This window comes from Notolepis coatsorum, assembly GCF_963971535.1.
Source record: "Notolepis coatsorum genome assembly, contig: SCAFFOLD_155, whole genome shotgun sequence".
Classification (NCBI taxonomy): domain Eukaryota; kingdom Metazoa; phylum Chordata; class Actinopteri; order Aulopiformes; family Paralepididae; genus Notolepis; species Notolepis coatsorum.
Window position 1 is genome coordinate 145,709 of NW_028173085.1, and position 22,613 is coordinate 168,321.

General features: G+C 42.8%; 1 protein-coding gene across 1 annotated transcript; it reads left to right on the forward strand.

The window, feature by feature from the left end:
* Positions 1–278: 278 nt before the first annotated feature.
* LOC311247903 (CD209 antigen-like protein C) lies at positions 279–22,613 on the forward strand (the record flags this gene model as incomplete). Its single annotated transcript, XM_084338888.1, has 5 exons — positions 279–488; positions 13,758–13,887; positions 21,765–21,904; positions 22,056–22,171; positions 22,472–22,613. The coding sequence occupies 5 exons, from the start codon at positions 279–281 to the stop codon at positions 22,611–22,613; spliced, it is 738 nt and encodes a 245-aa protein (XP_084195014.1).

Consider the following 22,613-nt stretch of genomic DNA (forward strand, 5'->3'; position numbering starts at 1 on the left):
CTTCTTGTCTAACTCCAGGGAAGATGTTAAATAAGCTAATTTCCCAAAATGTTGGAGTTTTCCTTTAACAATTGTATGTATTGAGCTGTACTGTACTGTACCCATTCTGCAATCTGTTAATAAAGTTTTCAATCAATCAATCAATCAATCAATGCAGTGGTCTATAGGGAACTACATATCCCACAAGCCTCTAGAAATTACGTTGAAAACGTCACCGGCCAAACAACAACGCCGCAGCCTCTCGCGCGTGTGTGACACACAGAGAGAGAGGCAACAAGATGTCAGCGCCCATGGAGATAGTTGTTAGTGCGGATTCTGGTGCTCAACTGTGGAACTGTGCCGTGTTCGACCTGCATTCGGGTACAAATGTGTTATCTTATCGAGGAGGAAACACTTCCCCGAGGACACTCACCATCTTGAACGGCGAGTACATCCTCGGAGCTCAGCTCGGGAAGAACTTCATCAACGTGTGGGAGATCCAGAGAAAGGTATGGCTGCTGCTGCAGTCACCATCACTAGACCTTCTGTCCTGCAGCATGACATGTGTTGGTCTCTCGGTCTGTGCTACATCCATAGGCGGCGGGTCTATAAGGCCAGGGGGGGCTATGCCTACATCTTGTAATGGGAAATATTAAAGGACAAAACCAAATCTGTATTCTGGCTGTTTTCACCAAAGCTCGCTGTTGGAGCTACAGTATTTTGTATATGTAAGTATAGTATATTGAGCTGTACTGTACCCATTCTGCAATCTGTTAATAAAGTTTTCAATCAATCAATCAGTAGCTGACACTGTTCCCCTCTGAAAGGAACTGTTCAAAACCACTTTTTTTTTTTTTTTTTTTTCTTCTTTTATAGTTTATTTGACAATTATTAAAATACATTAAAGGGGAACTATCTTATAAATGGCCTTTTTGAGTGTTTAGCATTGTTTCCTAGCTATGTGAACTTATATTAATGTGATCTATGTCTAAAAATTCTCATATTGGCGCATTCTTCCAATTCTCCTCTCACAATATTCACCCTCACTGAACTGAGTCATTTGAAAATGTGCGCGATTTGTGATGTCAGAGAGACACCGCTGCATGATAATGGAGAGATACAAGATGAGCTGCACACAGTTCTGTACCCACTCCACACAGTCAGCTCAAAACGGCTCGAGATCTTGAGGTAGAAAAATGCTGTTTTTGAGGACTTGATTAGAAATACAAAACAATGAATAAAAAAAATATATATATTACAGAGGTGTTCCATAGACTCACAGGAATTGTGTAAAAGTGCCCAAATAGTGAAAAAAATAGTAATATAGTTCCCCTTTAACATGTTACAACAAGTCATGCATCCTAAACGTATCAAGGATAGCACAAAAAAGTCACAGACTTATTTCCATTGTGGTCCTTGGTCTCAGCAGCACATGGTATTTACATAAACATGTATTACACATATTATCAGCCTATAGTATATTGCTAAACATATAATTAAAAAGTAAAATACAACATTATTATTAAAATATGTACAAAATTTACAGACACACTAAAACTAGTAAACTACACTACATTAAAACTAGAACCTTCCTTAGTTACTCTGGGACATTTTCTAGGAGCCATTTCCTACCGTTCACCTTGAAACTATACAGGTTCAAGATCTGTTTGGTGGTCAAAGGCAACTCATTCCACTCCTGTGCTCCTTTGTGAGCAAATGTAAGTGTCGTGGTGGAAACGGAGCCTGGTGATGCAGCACGTGTGCAATGCAAATTATTAAAACGTCAAGAGGCAAGTGGTGAATATTGGTTCCGTTTTCAAAAAGTTGCTTCTTTATCGTGCTTTTTAAGGCCTAAACGATTGCCCCTACTGGACTGTGTTTAAGCCCACTGACAACCTGCAAGGGGCAAGTTTCTCAATACTAATATCAAGTTTCAAGTTTTGTTTTATTTGTCATAGTGAAATGCTTGGTTCTGTATGAGCCCCCCTGAGAATGAATGAATACAGTAAAAACAATCAAAAGAATATAGTCCAAACACTATACAAAATATACAATATACAAACTAAAGTACAACCTAAAGTACAAAATGAAGTACAAAATGCAAACTGAAAAACATGCAAAAATTAGGAATGGATGTAGTGCAAATATTTTTGTAATAAATAGATGTGTGTATGTGTGTGCAATGAATGTAGATGGGATGGGTTACACTCTCCACCTTCAAAGCTCGCCTCAAAACCCACCTATTCTCCCTTGCCTTCAACCCCCCCCCACCCCATAACCCCCCCCCCCCCCCCCCCTCCAACCTGATTGATGTCTGTCTTGTCTCCAGTCTTTTTTTTGTGCTATCATGCTGTCTTCCCTGTTCCCCCTATGGTCTCATGTTCCTTTTGTTTTTGTTTCTTTGTTGTTTCTTTATTTTTGTTTCTTTGCTTTTGTTTCTTTGTTTGTACTCTTGCTCCCGACTATTGTCAGCGACTTCGAGTTATTGAGAAGCGCTATATAAATTTAATTAAATTAATTATTAGTGTTGCAGCAGCCTGATGGCCTAGAAGCTCCTTTTGAGTCTCTGTGCTGGCCATGAGACTCTGTAGCGCTTGCCTGACAGCAATGAGGCAGTTGTTTGGGTGACTAGAGTCTTTGACTATTCTCTTAGCCCTGGCCCTGCAACGCCTGGCGTAAATGTCCTGGAGAGTGGGAAGCCCACCTCCAATAGACCTGTCGCTAAACCACGCCCCAAATAGAATTTGTCCAATCATATCACAGCGAAAATCCTCGCTGGCAGAAAACTCGGACATCAACAGAAAAGCCATTTGTAGGGCGCATCAAACCAAACGTCTGTGATCGAAACCACTGTGAAGAGTTCAGTTTATTATCTAGCTAATATCTGATGGTGAAACGCTGTGCGTGTGGTACCTGTAATTCGGAATTCCCGAAAGGTAGGAGTTTACCCATTCAATTGACAACCTGCTGAAGCCTATGGCCTTTAATTTCATTAGCAGGATGCCATGGTCGACCGTATCAAAGGCCTTTTGGAGGTCGAGCAAGACCATCTCTTTTCAACCTCTTTTCTGATGTGGTCCGTTAAATAGAGGAGGCATGTTTCCGTAGAGTGGGATCGTCTAAAACCTGACTGAAGTTCGAATAAAATATTGTGACCTGTTAAAAATGCATTAATCTGCTCTTGAATAATCTTTTCCATGACCTTGAATAGAACACTTAAAACTGAAATTGGTCTGTAGTTACCCTTTTCAGATGTTTTTCCCTTCTTATGGAGGGGGATGACTCTAGCACTTTTAAAATCAGAAGGTACCTTGCCCTGTTCTATGGAGAGATTAATATGAGTTACCACGGGTGAAATGCACTCAGCTGCATCCCTTAAGAACCGGCCGGTATATTATCGAGACCTGTGGCTTTGTTGTCTTTTAATTCATTTAGCCTCTGGAGAACAGTACTCTCCATTACCCTGCTAAAATGAAAGGAGTTGGCTTGAAGCCCTTGTTGATGATAAAAACTCTGAACATGTGATGCACATGTGATGTGCCAGAGTGGCAAGGGAGCTCCTTAACCAGGTTGCTTGCCACAGAAGTAAAATAGTCATTTAAGCATTCTGCCACTTCCACCTTATCAGATATGGTAGAACCTTTTATATCCAGGCTAAAGCTGCTGGGTTTTGTTATTTTTTTTTTTTGCTGTAACCCAACTCTTTCAGGGATTTCCACAGCTTGCGTGAATCATTTTTATGTTCTACTAGCTTTTCACACATAAAGGATTTCTTAGCTAGTTTTATTGTCCTGTTCACTTAATTAAAAAAAAATTTAAACTCATTAAAAGTTGTCTCATCCCTAGTTTTCTTAAAATGAATAAAACTTAAATTCCTTAACTTAATCAACTTAAAAATCTCATCAGTTACCCATGGCTCTGTACATTGTTTGATTCTAACTATCTTAAATGGGGCCAAACTATCTACTATTTAAAAAAAAAAGCTGATTTGAAGTTGACCCATGCCTTGTCGACATCAACACAATTCAGAACATTAGACCAATCTACTTTGGTCATATTCTCGATGAGAGAGTCTTTACTATACTTTTTCAGCTATCTAATTTTGACTGAGTTATGGCAATTAAAAACATTTTTCTGGATCTTTCTGGTGGCGAAAATCATAGAGTGGTCACTGAGGCTATAATCAACCACGCCACTGTTGATAATCCTACTCCTGTCGGACACCAGAATAAGGTCTATAATAGTTTGGGTTGTGGTTGTGACTCTCGTGGGATCTCTTATTATCTGAAGAAGATCAAACATTCTGCAGAAATTAACGATGGCTTTAAAGATTGCAGTGTCTTTCTTGATAATGTCCGTGTTCAGATCTCCTAGAATGATAACTTCTGCCTAGTAGCTCAGGGGTCAGGAACCTTTTTGACTGGGAGAGCCATAAAAGCCAAATATTTCTAAATATATTTCATTGAGAGCCATATAGTATTTTTAACATATAATAAATTAAATATGTCTTACTTTTAATGCGACTTCTGGTGCTGCATGGTTTTGCTGATGGCCATGTAATCTGGTTCATACGTGGTGAGGTTGAGCTTCATGCAGGCGTTGAGGCTTCCATCAGTTAAACGTGAGCGTAGGTTGGTCTTAATGTTCCTCATATGTGAGAATGACTGCCCACATGCATATGTAGAGCCAAACATGGTCAATACGGCAATACTCACGCTGCATTGTGTGGTATGTGACAGGAAGCTCGTTCCAAGTTTTAAGAATCAGCTGGTCTTCAGGTTGAAGATTTTTTTATTTCTGTCCACTTGTGTTCCCTCGCCAGCTCTGCTCGCTATATCTTCAGCTACAGATACTAATTAGCTGTATCTTCAAAACTAATTTCTGTTTACTTTAAAATGACACAGTATTATTAAGAAATATCACAAGTATTAAAATTTTTTTTTTTTTTTTCTTTTTTCAAAAAATTCTGGGAGCCATATGCTGTCACCAGAAGAGCCATATATGGCTTGCGAGCCATAGGTTCCCGAACCCTGTAGTAGCTCATAGAAATGGTTTTGGTTGGGTGGACGATAACACGCTCCCAATAAAATAGGCTTACTCCTAGGAAGAGTAATATCCAACCACACCGTGTTGAGATCAGAGGCTCTGTGTAGGATTGTTAGTAACTGTCTAACTGTACATATGGCTGTTTACACTAGTAACTGTTTACCTGCATATATAATTGTCTCCACCAGTGACTGTCTAGTTGCATATATATCTGTTCCCACTAGAGGGCGCTCTAGACGGAGCCACCCAGGTACTCCACCTTGTGGCGAGTATAAAAGCGAAGGTATACTCCCATTTCGTTCTCTCCCCCAAAGCCTCTCAGTGAGAGAAGTTCAGGCTCAAGATAGAAACCATGCCTCTTGACCACATTATGGTCGCCCTATAGCCGAATTCTGTTAACAGGTTATGGGCCCAGATAACGCCGGGGCGAAATAGTGGAGGTACTGTAGCAAGCTTAGCTGAAGTTATAGGCTAGGATAGCGCCGGGAGCACCGCGTGGCTAGACACTAGGCCAACAAGAGCAAAAGCTAAGCATACCATTAACGAAGAGGATGGAAAACAAGAGAAGAGGCAAATGGCCGACATTCAATGGAAAATCAGAGAACTACGAGCTCTGGGAAGAGCGCATGCTGTGCTGCATGCACAGGGCGGGGCTGAAGGAGACGATCCTGGGGGCCCCCACCGGAGAACTGACAGCGGAAGAGCAAGCCCTGGACGACCAGCGGAACGCAAACACGTACTGTGAGTTAGCGCCGATGCTCGACGACACCAGCCTGGGGCTGATATTCCGCGACACTAAAGACAGAGGCCGAGAAAGCCTGGCGGTATTGAGAGAGCATTTCATCGGGCGAGGAAGACCCAGAGTCGTGGCCCTCTACACAGCACTAACGGGCCTGAGGAAGGGGACCACCGAAACCGTGACCGAATATGTCAACAGAGCGGAGCAAATCACGATGCCACTGAAGAGTGCTGGAGAAGCACCAAGCGATGGGCTAATGATGGCGATGATAATGAGAGGACTACCGGAGCTGTACAAACCGTTCACACTCCTGGTAACACACGGTTCAACGGACATTACGTTGGGACAGTTCAAGGCTAAGTTAAGGAACTTCAAGGCCTCAGAAGACACCCACCCAGCCGCCGCGGAGGAGGGGGAGAGGGTGCTAAAGGCCTGAGCGACGCCAAGAGAGAGAACCAGGACCACGACGGAACTGGCGTGTTGGCGATGCGGAGATAAAGGCCATCGGAGAAGCGAATGCACAAAGACTGTCTGGTGTAGCTTCTGCAAATCCACGGGGCACACAGACAGAGCGTGCATGAAGAAACACAACCAGAGCGCGCGGTGCGCGCATGGACAAGATGGCGGCTACGGACGAGACGACGGCCATGAACGAGATGGAGGCCACGGACAAAATGGCGACTACAGACGAGACGAAAGCCACGGACAAAATGGCGGCTACAGACGAGACAAAGGCCACGGACAAAATAGCGACTACTGACAAGATAACGACTGTGGACAAGGTGACGACAGCGGACACGATGACGGCGACGATCGACGTGAGATTAATCGAGACAACGCCCGGAGAATCGATGGCGGCGACGATCGACGTGAGGCGAGTCGAGACGACGCCCGGAGGATAACGGGACAATAAGACTGTGCTTTTGGAGCGCGGACGGCGGGCGTCGCCGGACCGGCCCAGCTGCAGCGGGCCCAGAGAAGGGGACTGATCGTCTTCCCATGTCATCAACGACAGGAGTCGGTTCAAGAACTTTGACGACACTTTCCACCCGCAGAGGCACTGCATGGAGCTGGCGGACGGTAGACGCATCTACGGATCGGCACAAGAGAGGGGAGACGCACAGGTATGCCTAACGGACAGCAAGGGGCGCCGGCGTACGGTGATGCTAAAGAACGCTCTATACGTACCATCGTTCCCACAAGGACTATTCTCTGTAATAGCTGCTACTGCAAGCGGCGCCAAGGTATTCTTCGATAAAGGTAAAAATGTTTTTGTAGAACCTGACGGTACCCGGTTTGACATAAAGATGTACCAGAGAATATTTTATCTGAAAACGTGTAATGACAATGACCAGTGTAATGATAATGATGATGTGTGTAGCGGGACGGCCATTCACGATATTCAGACATGGCACGAGATTATGGGTCATTGTAATTACGAGGATTTACTGAAACTGCCAGTAGTGTCAGAGGGCATGCACATTGAAGGGGAGAAGCGTAGACCTGACAAAAATTGTGCAATGTGCAAAACGGGGAAGTTTACCCAACCGAGATACAGAAATCCCACAGACAGAGTAAGGGTACCACTTGCACTAGTTGACATGGACCTAGCAGGCAGTAAGCAACGAGTCCATAGGAGGTTTTAGATATGTACAGTCCTTTACAGACGTGTGTACAGGGGCAGTGTTTGTTTACTTTATCAAAGAAAAGAGTGACACACTCCAGGCCACAGAAAAATTCCTGGCAGAGACGTAGCCCCTTATGGTACAGTAAGATGTTTGAGGTTTGATTTGATTTGATTTGATTTTATTAGGGATCCCCATTAGCTGGTGCGATAGCAACCAGCTAGTCTTCCTGGGGTCCACACACAAAAAAACATACAAAAACAATCACTATTGCAAAAAGAAAATTATTAAAAGTCAGTACACACAATGCATAATGAACCTACTGTAACAATTAAGATAGCTAAAATTACATTAGTGTAAAACAAAAACAAAAAATTACTTTACAGTGTTAAAAACCATTTAAAAACAATTTAAGATTATTTTTAAAAGTGAATCTACTGTAAATGCAGCAGAGGTCCGACCATGAAACCGAGTTCACAAACAGAGAGTTCCAATCACTGTTGAGAAGGTATAAGATAAGACACGAGACGTCACGTCCATATCCCACACACCAGAGCGGGGTGCCAGAGAGGGAATGGCACACCCTTTTCGAAATGGCTAGGTGTAAGCTAGCAGATAGTAACTTACCAAAGAGCCTGTGGCATTATGCGGTGCAAGAAGCCGCTTACACCAGAAACAGGTGCTTTAATAAGCACTCGGGCACCACCCCCTGTATACAGCGCTGACAGGAAAGAAGTGTAATCTAGCCAGAATGCACCGATTTGGATCAGTGTGTTATGCGTACCTGCAGGACAGGGGAAAACCCAAGTCCAAGGATGTAAAAGGATTTTTCCTAGGACACGACAGAGGAAGTCCTGCTTTCCTAGTTTATCACCCCGGTAACGGGAGAGTGCAGAAACACATGCTAGTCAAGTTTGTCACGAAGACAACCTGTGAGAGCGAGACACAGATAGAGGAGCCAGAGCTGGACTCCAGAGCAAGGTGTGTAGAAACAGAAACACATCACCCCAGTGTACTTAGTACAGTTGTGCAGACAGACAGCCAGCAACCCCCAGAGGGCGATGACGAGGAGCACCTGAGGGTGACGTCAAGTGCCTCAAGCAGTGGGAGGTATCCCCCAAGGGAACACAAACCCCCAGAATGTCTGACAGGCTATGCCAGGAAAGGGAGTGACGAGGAGGACAATACACCTACCCCCGTTGAGTACTACTACAGGGTAGTCAGTGGGGTAAACCCGACCTTTAAAGAGGCCACATTGTCCCCTGAAGAGGGCAGACATACAGTGGGAGGGAAATGGATATATTCAACCAAGTTACCAGAGGGCAGACAGACAGTGGGAGGGAAATGGTTGCATTCGATCCAGGAGGGTATTGAAGACCACGGTAAATACAAAGTATGGTTCATAGAAAATTGATTAAATGCTGAAGAAATTAGCCCTATGTTTGGTCCCCAAAGTACAGAGGTGGATGAGTTACCAGGTTTAAAATACAGAAGTGGAGGATTTGATCATCGCTCCAGACCACAAAAGGAAGACCTAGGCAGGTTAAACCATTTTATAGGTATGGACTTCGAACAGTCTGCCAACTGTGTAAAAATATCCCAGATGAGATATGTGGGAAAAGGTCCTGAGATGTTTTTGACTGAAGTAAGAAATGTATAGATAAACTGTGGGTAGCTTCATTCTGTTGGATAACCTGTATTCGCCCTGACCTATGTTCTGTAGTGAGTAAGAGTGTCGTAGTATTTTTGTTGACCCCACAAAGAATCATTGAACTACGTCAAAAATATGTTATCCCAGAGGTGCTGCAGACGGACAGCGGTGTTTCAGAAAAGACAACAATGGTTTAAGGGCTTAGAGCCTACAGTGATACTATCAGCCTGTGAAGCTGAGTATATGTTTCTAGCTATGACAATGCAAAATGTGTTTATCTAGAGCAACTGCTCGAAGTGATGAAGATAAGGTTATGAATGTATTGTTCAAAATGCAGTAGGTAATTGAAATGTATTTTCTATACCGAATATGGTGTTTTTGAAGAATGGGCGTTCTGTCAAAACCGTTTAAAATGATGAACATTGTGTATATATGGAGACTGTTGTTTATGAGGACAACCAGGGGACCATTGTGATTACTAGGAACTAGGGATGCTCGATATTGGCTTTTTTACCGATACCGATATTCCGATATTGTCCAACTCTTAATTTCCGATACCGATATCAACCGATATCAACCGATACCGATATATGCAGGGTTTCCCCCCCCAAAAAACTGAATAATTTCAGGTAACTAATAATTTCACTGGATATATATATAACAAATATTGTTATTGTTTTTTTCTTTTTTTAAACAGATACCGATATTTTCCGATATCACATTTTACTGCCGATATCGGCCGATAATATTGGTCGGCCGATAATATCGGACATCCCTACTAGGAACCCAATGTGTCAATATAGTTGTAAACATGTCATTATAAATAATATCATCTCATCAGGTATGTCATTAGATAAGAAAGAATGACACCGGTTTACTGTCCAATGGACGACAGATACTATGAGGGAGCCTATTTCAAATAAAAATTGAAGGGATTTGCAAAGGTCATGTTTAGCACATTCCCGCCCAGACACGGAGATATCCGGCTTTCGATTCCACCCGTTGTGGACAGAGGCACGGACATATCCGTGGGAAGTTGTTATTGCTTTTATTCCATTTTAATAACCTATTCAAGGTCGCCGAGCGGCACTGCAGATTTACCCCATCGCGCTAATGCAGTGTGCCCTGTGGCTGAACGGATCAGTCTTTTTTTTTTCTTTCAATGGAGATTTCAGTAGCAGGATTCTGGATGTGCAGCATGTAGCTTGGATTACGTTTCGAATCGCAGATTTCACCATGCAATAAGGGGATTTATCATCAGCCAATGGACATATCGATCTACCAGATGGCGATCAATAACGGGGAAATGCTTGGGGGGATCAGCCCGGACCACGGTAAGATCTTTTTCATGTAAATTACAGCCCGATCAGGCATTGTTTTGATAGCCATCCAGGCGATCGGCCTATGTGGCTAGTTAGACAAACATGGTTATTGGTAATCAATAATAATAAACGACGTCCCCCGCCCCCCCCCCCCCCCCCCTTTCATGCATACATGCTTTGGTATAGTCCCGATCATATGCAGTTTGAGTTATTTCTGTAGCATCTGTAAAACGGAAATGCCATTGGATATAACGTTAGCAGCTATTAGCCCTATATCTAGCCTTCCAGAAAATATACTAGTCCCAAATCCCGTATAACGCTTATATTCACGGCGCTATAAAATGAGAACCTATGGATGCATTTTTTTTTCTTTAAGCCATTTTGAAGGGACGGTTTATGGACTCAATTGACAATGAGAATGGACAGATAGCAATACTATAAAGTATAGATTTAGCTGTACAAACAGCCCCACGTTTGTTTACATTCCCCGGTCCTCTTGACATTAATTAGACTCAGCTCAATGGCCCCGAATGTGTTAAAGGAGAACTATTTTACTATTTCTTTCACTATTTGGGCACTTTTACACAATTCCTGTGAGTCTATGGAACACCTCTGTAATATATATATTTTTTTTATTCATTGTTTTGTATTTCTAATCAAGTCCTCAAAAACAGCATTTTTCTACCTCAAGATCTCGAGCCGTTTTGAGCCTGGGCTCCAACCACTGTGTGCAGCTGTTCTTGTATCTATCTCAACATTAACATGCAGCGGTGTCTCTCTGACATCACATATCGCGCACATTTTCAAATGACTCAGTTCAGTGAGGGTGAATATTGTGAGAGGAGAATTGGAAGAATGCGCCAATATGAGAATTTTGAGACATAGATCATATTAATATAAGTTCACATAGCTAGGAAACAATGCTAAACACTCAAAAAGGCCATTTATAAGATAGTTCCCCTTTAATGTGAAGATATTGACTGTCATACCCTATGGATGTTTTTGGGATTATATTATTTCCTTTGTTAAATGTTTTTTCCCAGAAGTCAGCCAGTATGCTAATGCAAACCTAAGTGGGAGTGTTGAGATCAGAGGCTCTGTGTAGGATTGTTAGTAACTGTCTAACTGTACATATGGCTGTTTACACTAGTAACTGTTTACCATATATAATTGTCTCCACCAGTGACTGTCTAGTTGCATATATATCGACCTCGGCAGATAGGAGTTGTTTGTCTGTTGTTTGGGAAACTTGTGATCCGACCTTGTGCGGAGGCACACCAAGCGTGTAGAACACATTGGAGTAGAACAGTTTTGCACCTTGCTTGTTCAGGTGGATTCCATCTGCAAAAAGGTGTCTGCGATCCCAGAAAAACTTGAAATTGTCAATAAAATCCATAGATTCATTGATACATGTGGTTGAAAGCCATTTGCTCACTTACTACACAGCTTTGTAGTGGTTTGGGGGAATAGTACAGTAGGTATGCATATTTAAGGGGACCGCAAGGATGGTGTACTGGTGGATGGTGTCCGAACGATTATGGTGGGCCGGTCTGGGCCAAAAATGCCAGGGCCGATTTTTGGTCCCAGTCCAGCCCTGCTTAGCAGCGGGGCGCGGAGGAGGTCCCAGCCCCATGGACCACTCAAGGCAGGCTTGCCGCCGAGTCCAGGAGCCAGGACCCGACAAAAAGGACCTGGTGAGGTCAACGAGGCCGTGGAGGAGTCTGATTTCCACCTCTATGTGCATTCCTGACTTGTCATATAGGAAAGATCACTAAAATGTCTTGCTATGGGGACTTTCTCGTCCCTGCATCTAATGGCACTCATGTGCTCGATAATACGTGTTATGACTTGTCTAGATGTTTTGCCTACATATTGGAGATTACATCCACAAGTGACCATGAAGTAGGTTGGTCCTCACTGGCAGAGGGGCAAAATAAACATTGATATCCGTTCATATTATAATTAATCTTATAAGGCCTTATATTACAAAGTTGCTAGATTGGAAATTCAATGCTCGCTAGAAATCAATATCCCACTATCTCATGGACAGTTTAAAAACATGATTTCAAATCTCCCTACTTCAGTCTGCGACTGTTTTCCTTATCTTTATTTATTTATATAATATGCCTGCTGTAATCTTGACAGCGTTGTAAATGAGGGAAACCTCAGTACAATTAATTAAACATTAAACTGTGCAGAACAGAGATTGTTTTTGTATAGGCCTGTCTGTATAGGTCAGTAACTTCAGCTCAGGACATTGCTACCACTATCACAATGCCTTCCATAGAAATGTTCTAGCTTGACAACATAAACATTCTAAACAGGCCCATGATTTCCTGTAGTGTTTGCTAATAACATGTACTAGTGAGGTTATTCCTCTGGTCTAAGACAGTACACAAATATTAGTGAAAATGAGCAACTCTCTCCCAAATCCAATAACAAGAGTACTAAAACTCAAACTTGTGAGAAAAGAGTAGTACTTGTGAAGTCCGATGATACAGAAGTCTCTTTGCAGACTACTGTACGTCTCGGGAGGAAGCCTTTTAACAGGTGCAATAATTGTGTCATAAAGGCACAAATATAAAGTCTGAAGCTGTTTTTTATAGATGACACAGAGCACCCAGAGCACTGAGTTCATAGATTTTCTGTTTTAGAATAAAGTTCATTTGGATATAAAAAAAAACTAAATCAGTCTCCCATTCATTGTCAGTGGAGAAGCCCCAGACCTTTGATGACATCACAAGTTAGATTTTTACTTCTCTGGTTCCTGGCTTTGGGTGAGAATAGCTCACGTTCACAGATATACTGTCTTAGGCCATGGAAAAAACAGGTTCAAATTCAAACATTCAAAATGTTCCCCTTTAAGGCCTTACATTTTTTTTGTAACATTAAAAGAAAATAGCCACTTCTGTGTTCTGTGGAAACTGCAAGTTAAGCAACAACAACAACTTATTATTCTGTATGATTCTGCCCTATGGCACGCCTCCAGCATGAATGTGCCTGCCCCCATATAGAGGTTGGTTTCCCTCAAATCAATTCACTACCACCGTTCCGTTGGAGAATAACGCATGCAGGATTGCTCAAGAGGAGTGTGATTTTACCCGTTGTAAGACCTGGTAAGGTTTACTTTGGTTTCAGTTGTGATTTGGTATTAACCTATGTCTGACTCAGTCCTGGTGAAATATTAATCTTTACATAGGTTCTTGCAGGAATTGTGTAGCAGCCAACAGTGAATCGACCATGGAAATCATGGATATTGATCATAGTAAAAATGGCTACAGGTCATTGGATGGAAACAGCTTTAAACATTCAGGTATCAAAAATGATCCACTCATTTACATAATGAATGCAAGCATACACATGTATCCCCCTGCATAAAAGTCCTTTATTATAAGGTACCTCATATCTGCTTCCTACATGATTCAGTGTACGAGTTGAGGAAGAGACCTGTCAGAGTGGCTGCGGTGTGCCTGGGGCTGCTGTGTGCCCTCCTACTAGCTGGGCTCATCGGACAGAGCGCTCACTGTGAGAACTTCATACACTTGTTGTTAAATGTTAAATGTATTTTCCAGTGCGATAATAATAATAATAATAATAATAATAATAATAATAATAATAATAATAATAATAATAATAATAATAATAATAATAATAATAATAATAATAATAATAATAATAATAATAATAATAATAATAATAATAATAATAATAATAATAATAATAATAATAATAATAATAATAATAATAATAATAATAATAATAACTTAGTTTTATATAGCGCCTCTCAGAGGACCCAAGGTCGCTTTACATAGGGGGGGGGGGGGGGAGATGACAAATTAACAAACATAGTGGACAGACACAACATATACATATAAAGTGAGAAAGTTAGGGGTGATTATGATTACGATAAGATCACTGTTCTGGGGGCATTTTTGTGCTCATCAGTATTCTACCATTTCTCTTTTGCAGTCAACAACATGGAGAAAAGCCGACAAGACAAATATAATGCCATGACTCAAGATAGAGATAACCTACAGCAGAATCTGACCACTGTGAGCACAGAAAATACGCAGATACAAAATGCCAGAGACAGGTTACAGGACACAAACAATGGCTTGACAACGGAAAGAAACACTCTAAGAACCAGTCAAATGCAACTCCAGAGCAGTAACAATGCTCTAATCAGGGATAAAGAACAGCTAACCAGAGATAAGGAACAGCTCAAAGCTAGCCGTGCCCAATTACAGACAGATACAGACACCTTGATGAAAGGCAACGACGAGTTACGCAGACGTTACGAACAGGTGATGGGAGACAGAAACCAGGCTCGGAGCGGTCGTGACTCGATGACAAAGCAGAGGGACCAGTTACAGAACAAGTACAACAATCTCACAAGATCACGAGAGCAGTTACAGGGCAGTTGCAATGCTATAGTTAAGACATTCGAAGAGTTACAAATCAGCCACAACTTTAGCAACAGTGAGAAAGAGCAGATGGAGAAGAGTCACATGAACTTGACGGCAGACATGATCACATTACAGGGCAATTACAGAACTCTTGTTGAAGCTAGAGACCAGCTGCAGGCAGGTTACACCACCGTGACGGAGGAGAGAGACCAGTTACAGATCAGTAGCAAGAACATAACGGAGGAGACAGACCAGTTAAGGGACAATTACAACAACCGGACTCAACAGATGGAACAGCTGCAAGCCAGGTGTCACAACATCACGGCAGAGAGAGACCAGCTACAAGCGACATTGAACGCCACGATTGCAGGTACGAAAAAATTAAGACTAAATAATGATGTCTTTGAGGAGGAGTGCTAAGACATGGTAATGATTTTACTTAAATTTGTGATGTCATCAGGTGACTTTTTGTAGTCCATAGACCTCTTGCGGGTGACGTATTTTCTGGCTCTCTAGTCTTTGCTGCTATAGGGAAATTAATACTATTATTAATAGATCGCTCCTAGCTTCGTCTGCTGTGGTTCATGCAGCTGTGGTCCTGTGAACAAAGCCTTCTAATACATTTCTCTCTCTAATAAGGCGAGGGATATATCATTTTAAGTGGCAGTCACTAGCCAAAACTAGCAACTAGCACTACAAAAACCTAGGGGTCCGCAAGGACGACTTCAAGCTGGAAATGGTAACAACAGATGAGGTACTCAATAAACTGAGCGCCCTCCAACCTAACAAGGCCACTGGCCATGACAACATCCCCTCCAAATTCCTCAGAGACTCAGCAGCCGCCATCACCCCAATCATCACACACATAATAAACCTCTCCATAAAACAGGGACACGTCCCCAAGGACTTCAAAATTGCGAGGGTGACCCCTCTGCACAAAAAGGGCAGCAAATTAGACCCAGGCAACTACCGCCCTGTTTCTATTCTCACCTCCATCTCGAAAGTCATGGAAAAAATTGTCTACGAACAGGTCGAAAAGTACCTAGCGGAAAAAAATCGAATCTACGAATTCCAATCTGGCTTCAGAACATCCCACTCCACTGACACATGCCTTCTCTATTTGAATGACCACATCAAACAAGAGGTGGACGCAGGCAAATACTGCGGCATGGTCATGCTGGACCTACAAAAGGCCTTTGACACGGTCAATCACTCCATTCTGATTGACAAGCTAAAAGCAATTGGTTTTGATAGTCTATCAGTGAGCTGGATGCAATCCTACCTTGAGGGGAGGGAACAGATGGTGGAGGTAAACGGTACCCTATCCCCCCCCCCCTCACAGTGAGCTGTGGTGTTCCACAAGGAAGCATACTAGGACCGCTACTGTTCCTAATTTATGCAAATGACATGTCGTCAGCTTGTGACTGCAACTTGTTCCTGTTTGCGGACGACTCAGCCCTGCTGGTCTCTGACAAGAACAAGTTACAGGTTGAAAAACCCTCAGCTCGGAACTAGGCAGAATCTGCATATGGCTCGCTGATAACAAACTATCATTACACATGGGCAAAACAGAGTCCATTCTCTTCGGTTCAAATAACAAACTCAGCAAGACCGACGGCTTCTCAGTTACAGTGGGTGACAATATTGTCACAAGGAAAGATGAAATTACCTACCTGGGTTCCATCCTAGAGGCTAATCTCTCCTGTGACAAAATGGCATCCAATGTAATAAAAAAAGTCAACCAACGAACTCGATTCTTGTACCGGATCTCCTCTCTGGTAAACAAGAATACCCTGAAGACTCTGGCAGGAGCACTCATTCAGGGGTACTACGACTATGCTTGCACCTCATGGTACCAAAGCACCTCAAAGGCGCTAAAAACAAAATTACAAACATCTCAAAACAAACTGGTCAGACTACTGCTTGACCTTACTCCTAGAACCCACCTCACCCCTGCCCACTTTGACAACCTAGGATGGCTTAGAGTAGACAACAGAGTACAGCAACTTGCAATGGGCCTGGTCTACAAGATACACTACACGACCAAGGTACCCATGTACATGTCAAAATACTTCCCAAAGGTCAGTGAATACCACGATCACAACACCAGAGGGAGCTCCACAAATCATGTTAAACCCAGATTCGGCTCAAATAAGGGACTAAACACGTTTCGCAATTATGCCACATCAATGTGGAACGCCCTAGCCAAAGCTGTAAAGGAATGTGGATCACTACCCACTTTCAAAACCTCTCTCAAGGGACACCTACGGGAGACTGCAATTCAACACTGGCCCCTGTAAATATCCTAACCCAACCCCCTCCAACGTACAGTCATTTACCCAGTATGGTTTTGTCAATAGTCCAATGTACAATTTTGTTTGTTTGTACAGTGTCTCCCCCCCCCCCCCTCAATGTACAGTTTTGCTTGTTTATACAGTGTGCCCCCCCCCCCCCCCCCCCCAACCACCTCCAATGTAGATTACCCAGTATGGTTGTCAATATCCCAGTGTACCCAACCCCCCCCACCCAACCTCCTCCAATGTACAGTTTCTACGTCAAATGTATATACTCCCTTTTCCTGACTCCTTCTGTATCACAAACAGTACTGTATTTGCAAATCTGGTATGTCATAAATGTATAGATGTAGCAGTACTGACTATCTGTATGTCATGTATGTCATATATGTCCTGATGAATTGAAAATGGGGGACCCTGATGTAAACAAGACGAAAGTCTTTCTCTGGTCTGCATCCCCTTAACAATTGTGTGTATTGAGCTGTACTGTATTGTACCCATTCTGCAATCTGTTAATAAAGTTTTCAATCAATCAATCAATTGTAGATAAGGTCACCTGGCGTCCCCAGTGCCACAACATTCTCTGCAACATCTGGTCATTTAGGGTTAAACATTGGAACATTAACACAAATGAATGGAAGTGGATACGGACCACTAGCCTAGCATACAACTCCAGGAGAGTTGTTTTTGGCCAACAGATACGCTAGTTGGTCTGTAGCCGCTTCCGATTAATTTGTGCTAAGCTAAGCGTATTTCCCATAGTGTCGGTATGTGTTCCCCTAACATGTGCTTACATCAGAGACGGGAAGGAACTGATGCATGGAAATCCCTGTACCAGTAAAAGTATGGACGCTTATTTGATTGAGCAAAATATTTTCAATGTTTAGGGTCTTGGTGGGTGTTGATGGGTTTGGTTGGGGGGCAGTGGGATGGAGTGGGGTTTCTGTGGATCTTTTTTCTTATAGGGATTTTTTGTTATATTTTGGGTGCATTACAGATTTCACCTAGTTTGTCTGTACCGTTTCAAGAAAGGGTAACTTTAGGCTAACAATTTGGCTGGTTTTGACAGAGACGATTATATTTACATTATTTAAATTGACTTTCCTGATATTTAAGCAGTTGATTGCTATTGTCAGTTGTGCTAATGACTTGTGTTGAGTTTGCAGTGAGGACATGGCCTCCCATTCATTTCCCATTCATTCATTCCCTCTTTGCTTACATGACTTCACATGTGCAATTTCCATGAAATTGAGTGTGAAACCCTTCCTTCACATGACGATGACGATGGAAAATGACACATGTGCAATTGTGTATACAGTAAGCCATAATCACATGGTGTTAGGATGTGGCCAAGCGGTGGAAAAATAGGGTCTCAGGCAGGTTGTCATCACCAGTGTTTTGTTTTTATTTCTTCTTTTCTTTTGTTCCCCAGTGGAAAAACAGGCTGCAGTACAACTATATACAATAACATAGCATTTACATACAAAGAAATGCCATTTGAAAATAAGAGCAAAAATACTAAACTATTAAACTTTTCAAACAAACTAGACCCTTGGCTATGAGAACTAGCTCCATCACGGCTGTGTCTCTTTCTCCAGCCTGCTTCTACTTCTCCCTGAGAGGAGCTTCTATCCCAGGCTTTATCCTGGAAGCTCCTCCTACAGAGACAAACCAAAATCAATAAACAAACAACTAACACCTTAAATAATTCTAATTCCATACCAAGCTATCACCACAAAACACTAGACAGTGTTTAAGGCACTTTAACTCATTCTGCGCCATCGCTTAATGCGCCAGGGGGCGCATTAAAATATATCTTAAATTATAGCTATGGGTCGATTGTCAGTGAGTTGCTTCCAGTCAACATGTACAAAACAGATTGTGTTTTTTCATCCGTAGATTTCCGTTTTATACCGTTTTGAATACGAGTATAGTTTTGGTGATTCTTAGTAATCCCAGGAAAAGACGCGATAATAGCCCTTTAGTGGAATACACTCAACACGTCATTTTTCGCCTGATTATCGAATCTTCCTGAAATCAACGCTAGATTATCATTATTATCCTTCCTCATGCATACATGAAATGGTCCTCGTAGCGAGGCGCTCCCCCCGCCACCTCCTGCACTCAACGGTAAACAGCCACACACACACACACACACAGACACACACACACACACACACACACACACACACACACACACACACACACACACACACACACACACACACACACGCACACACACACACACACACACACACACAGACAGCGTCGATCGCGGTAGAAAGAAATATCAGATCAACGCAAGATTTTATATATAGTGTTCTTACCTGGTCTCTGATGTAATGCAAAAGAAATAATCCAATTATCTGATCGCCATTCCAAATACTGCTCGTGGAGGTCCGTCCCACATTACCGAGCGTTACACATGAATGGGCGGGCGGGGTTACTGTTCCATACCATCGTTGTAAAGGCCTGCCTCGTCTGAGTATTTAAACCCCGCCCGCACGGTATTTGCCCTTTTGCAAGCTCAGACCCATTCCCAATGATAACATCAGGCTGGATGGATGAAAATGTATGGATATAGCTAATAAAAGAAATAACGATTAAAAGCCGACTATACTCGTGATTGGCGCTGAGCGGTTGGCTAGTTAACCCGACTATACTCGTGACTGGCATTGAATGAGTTAAGACTCTATTCCCTTCTCATTATGAATCCCCCCCCCCTCCTCTGTACTCTACTACACTTGGTACCTTCCGGATCTCCCCTCTATGGTCACTGCCATTAACGTTAGCATGTAAGCTAACGACAACAACAATGGCGTCATATACTTTTTCTAACAGGATGTGAGTGACGGTTCACCCTTCTCATTGGTTGAAAATGGCCTTCATGTTTGTACATCGCCATCTGTTGCTTTGGCATTGTACTACATGTATATTACATCAGTGTTAAACCACTGTGAGCGGCCCGGAGTGGATTGGAGCGGAGGAGAACTCTCGCTCCGGACGTCGCGCCGACCCATTTTAAAACCCACTCCGTCGCTCACGTCAAAACTGCCCGCTCCGCTCCCCGCGCCGCTCACACGCCGCGCCGCTCACATGGCCTGGCGGCTACTACTGAAAACTGTACAACGTGAGAAAAGCAATACAGGCCAACACTTCAGACAGCCGCTGTCTTTTCCTCTTCTTATTCGAAGAAAAAAGGGAAAAAGGCAACACGCGTCCCTCTTCAGAACGGTGTTTACCAGACACAGCGGTGTCGGCAGCAAGCCCCTCGTTGTACGCAGGCTATAGCCGACCTGAGCATGGAGATATTATCATAACGAGCACCAAGCTCACCTCCCTCGCACCGGGTGTTTTTCATCTTGAAAAGCGGGGCCAGCACAACGACAGTGGGTATCCGTTTGTCCAGAGACCCGGGGAATTGAATCGCAGATTCTGAATTACGGCCCCAGGAAAACAAAGCTACGACTTCACTTGAGGAGGAGCTAATGTTATCGTGGGGCATCAAACTAGAACCCCCTCCACACCGCTAAGGGGCAGAGAAAAGGATCCTAGCCTTGAGCCGACCTTCGTAAGCTGTGTAGTTGTTCCCCCCACAACCGACACACCTGGCGCCCGCATTGCAAAAAACATCACCCGCCCAGAGAGGCCGTCAGCCCTCACACGGCCGATCGCCTCCCAAGCAAAGTGTCCAGCTGCAGAGCCGGAGGCAATGCCGGCGGGGATTGCTCAGCGACGCGAGCCCCTAATGCGAAGCGCCGGTGGAGGTCAGAATGCTCATCATCTTCTAGACACTCCGGTGGTGAAGACATTATCGCCATATTTCCTCGAAAGATTGTGAGAGAGAAAACAAAGATATAATGTCAACACAGCTCCTTTTCTCCAAACGTAACTCCTTTCAAATAACTATTTCGGCACTAAACTAAAGTGGTGTATACAGTCACTTTTCGGTGGTGAAAATAGGGAAGTAGCTGTTAGTGTGGCCACGACCCCGCTTATGTAGAGGAGCGGATGTGGGTGTGGCCAGGCGGATGGGTGTGTACATGTGGAGAAAAATTATCCAGTGCTAGATTGGATAAAGGGATAGTTCCACTAGAGTGCAGAGCGTAAGCTATATGATAATATAACAGGGTATTTTGGTATTTGCTAAACAATTCAAATAATATTTAATATAAATAATATTCAACAGAATGTGTTTGTCTTTTATGTATTTGCATGGGCTTTACCAGCATACATGTAAGATACAAACAATGACAAAGGCCTAAGCTAAATGTTAGCATGACCACATGGGGACCAGGGCTAAATCAATTAAGAATGCTATTGGTAATAATTATAATTCAGATAACCCATTAACCATACACAACTATCACAATTCTATGCCGGCAATATGTTATTATAAATAGAAGAGTGGTGTGTGTATAGCCAATGTGCATCCTACTTATAGGGCATGGGATAGCCCCATGCCACATGGGACCATATAAAACACACAATGTATGTGCTAGCTAAGATTGGTCAGGTTTATGGATAAAAGAAAATCATGAATAATGAATGCTTTGCTTTTTTGACTGCAAGAAATGGTCTAAAAATACATCATCACTAAAAAGCCGGACTGGAAAGATAGGCAATGTAATTGATCTGCCTGTTTCTCAATATATATATAATATATTTAATATTTTGTTTGTTTAATCTCTCAAACCTGTAGGGACCTGTCCTCCTAACTGGAGGAAATTTCAGAACAGCTGCTACTTCATTTCTATTGTAAAAAGAAACTGGTTCAGAAGCAGAGATGCATGTCGAGCCCTGGGAGCTGACCTTGCAATCATAACTAGCCAACAAGAAATGGTACAGTATGTGTGTGTGTCTGGATGTGAGGGTGTTTGTGAATGTGTGTAAATAAATGTGTGATTGTGCATGTGCGTATCTAATTATTGCACATGTTTGTGTCAATGATGACCATTATAATGCTTTCAATAGATTTTTTCTTTCCCTCAAGACATTCATCAATGGGTTGTTTAGTTCTGACGAACACGTCTGGATTGGCCTGACTGACAACAGAGTAGAAGGGGCCTGGACATGGGTGGACAACACGAAATTGAGCCCGACAAGCAGGTAAGATATTTTATGCAGACTTCTGTGTCGCTGAAAACATGACTTCCCTGGCTGTACTGAACTATCATCCATGGGTTTGGTTTTAAAGGGATATAGCTCAGATCTTTGGAACCCCATCTCTATTTACTTTTCCAACGATGATGTTGATTGGTCGAGTCCTTCCTCAGCACAATCCCCACGGTTCCTCATACTAACCAATCAACATCATCATTGGCAAATAAGAAATAGGGCTTAAGTTTAAAAAGTCACAACATTCATGGCAGAAATATTATTTTCCTTTTTTATATGACTCTTTTACAGGTTCTGGGCCAAAAACCAGCCAAACAATTATGGGGACGAGCAGGACTGTGCAGAATTCTGGCCCGATATGCAAAATGGAAGCTGGAATGATGACAACTGTATAACAGAAGCACTATCGATTTGTGAGATGTCCCTGAACTGA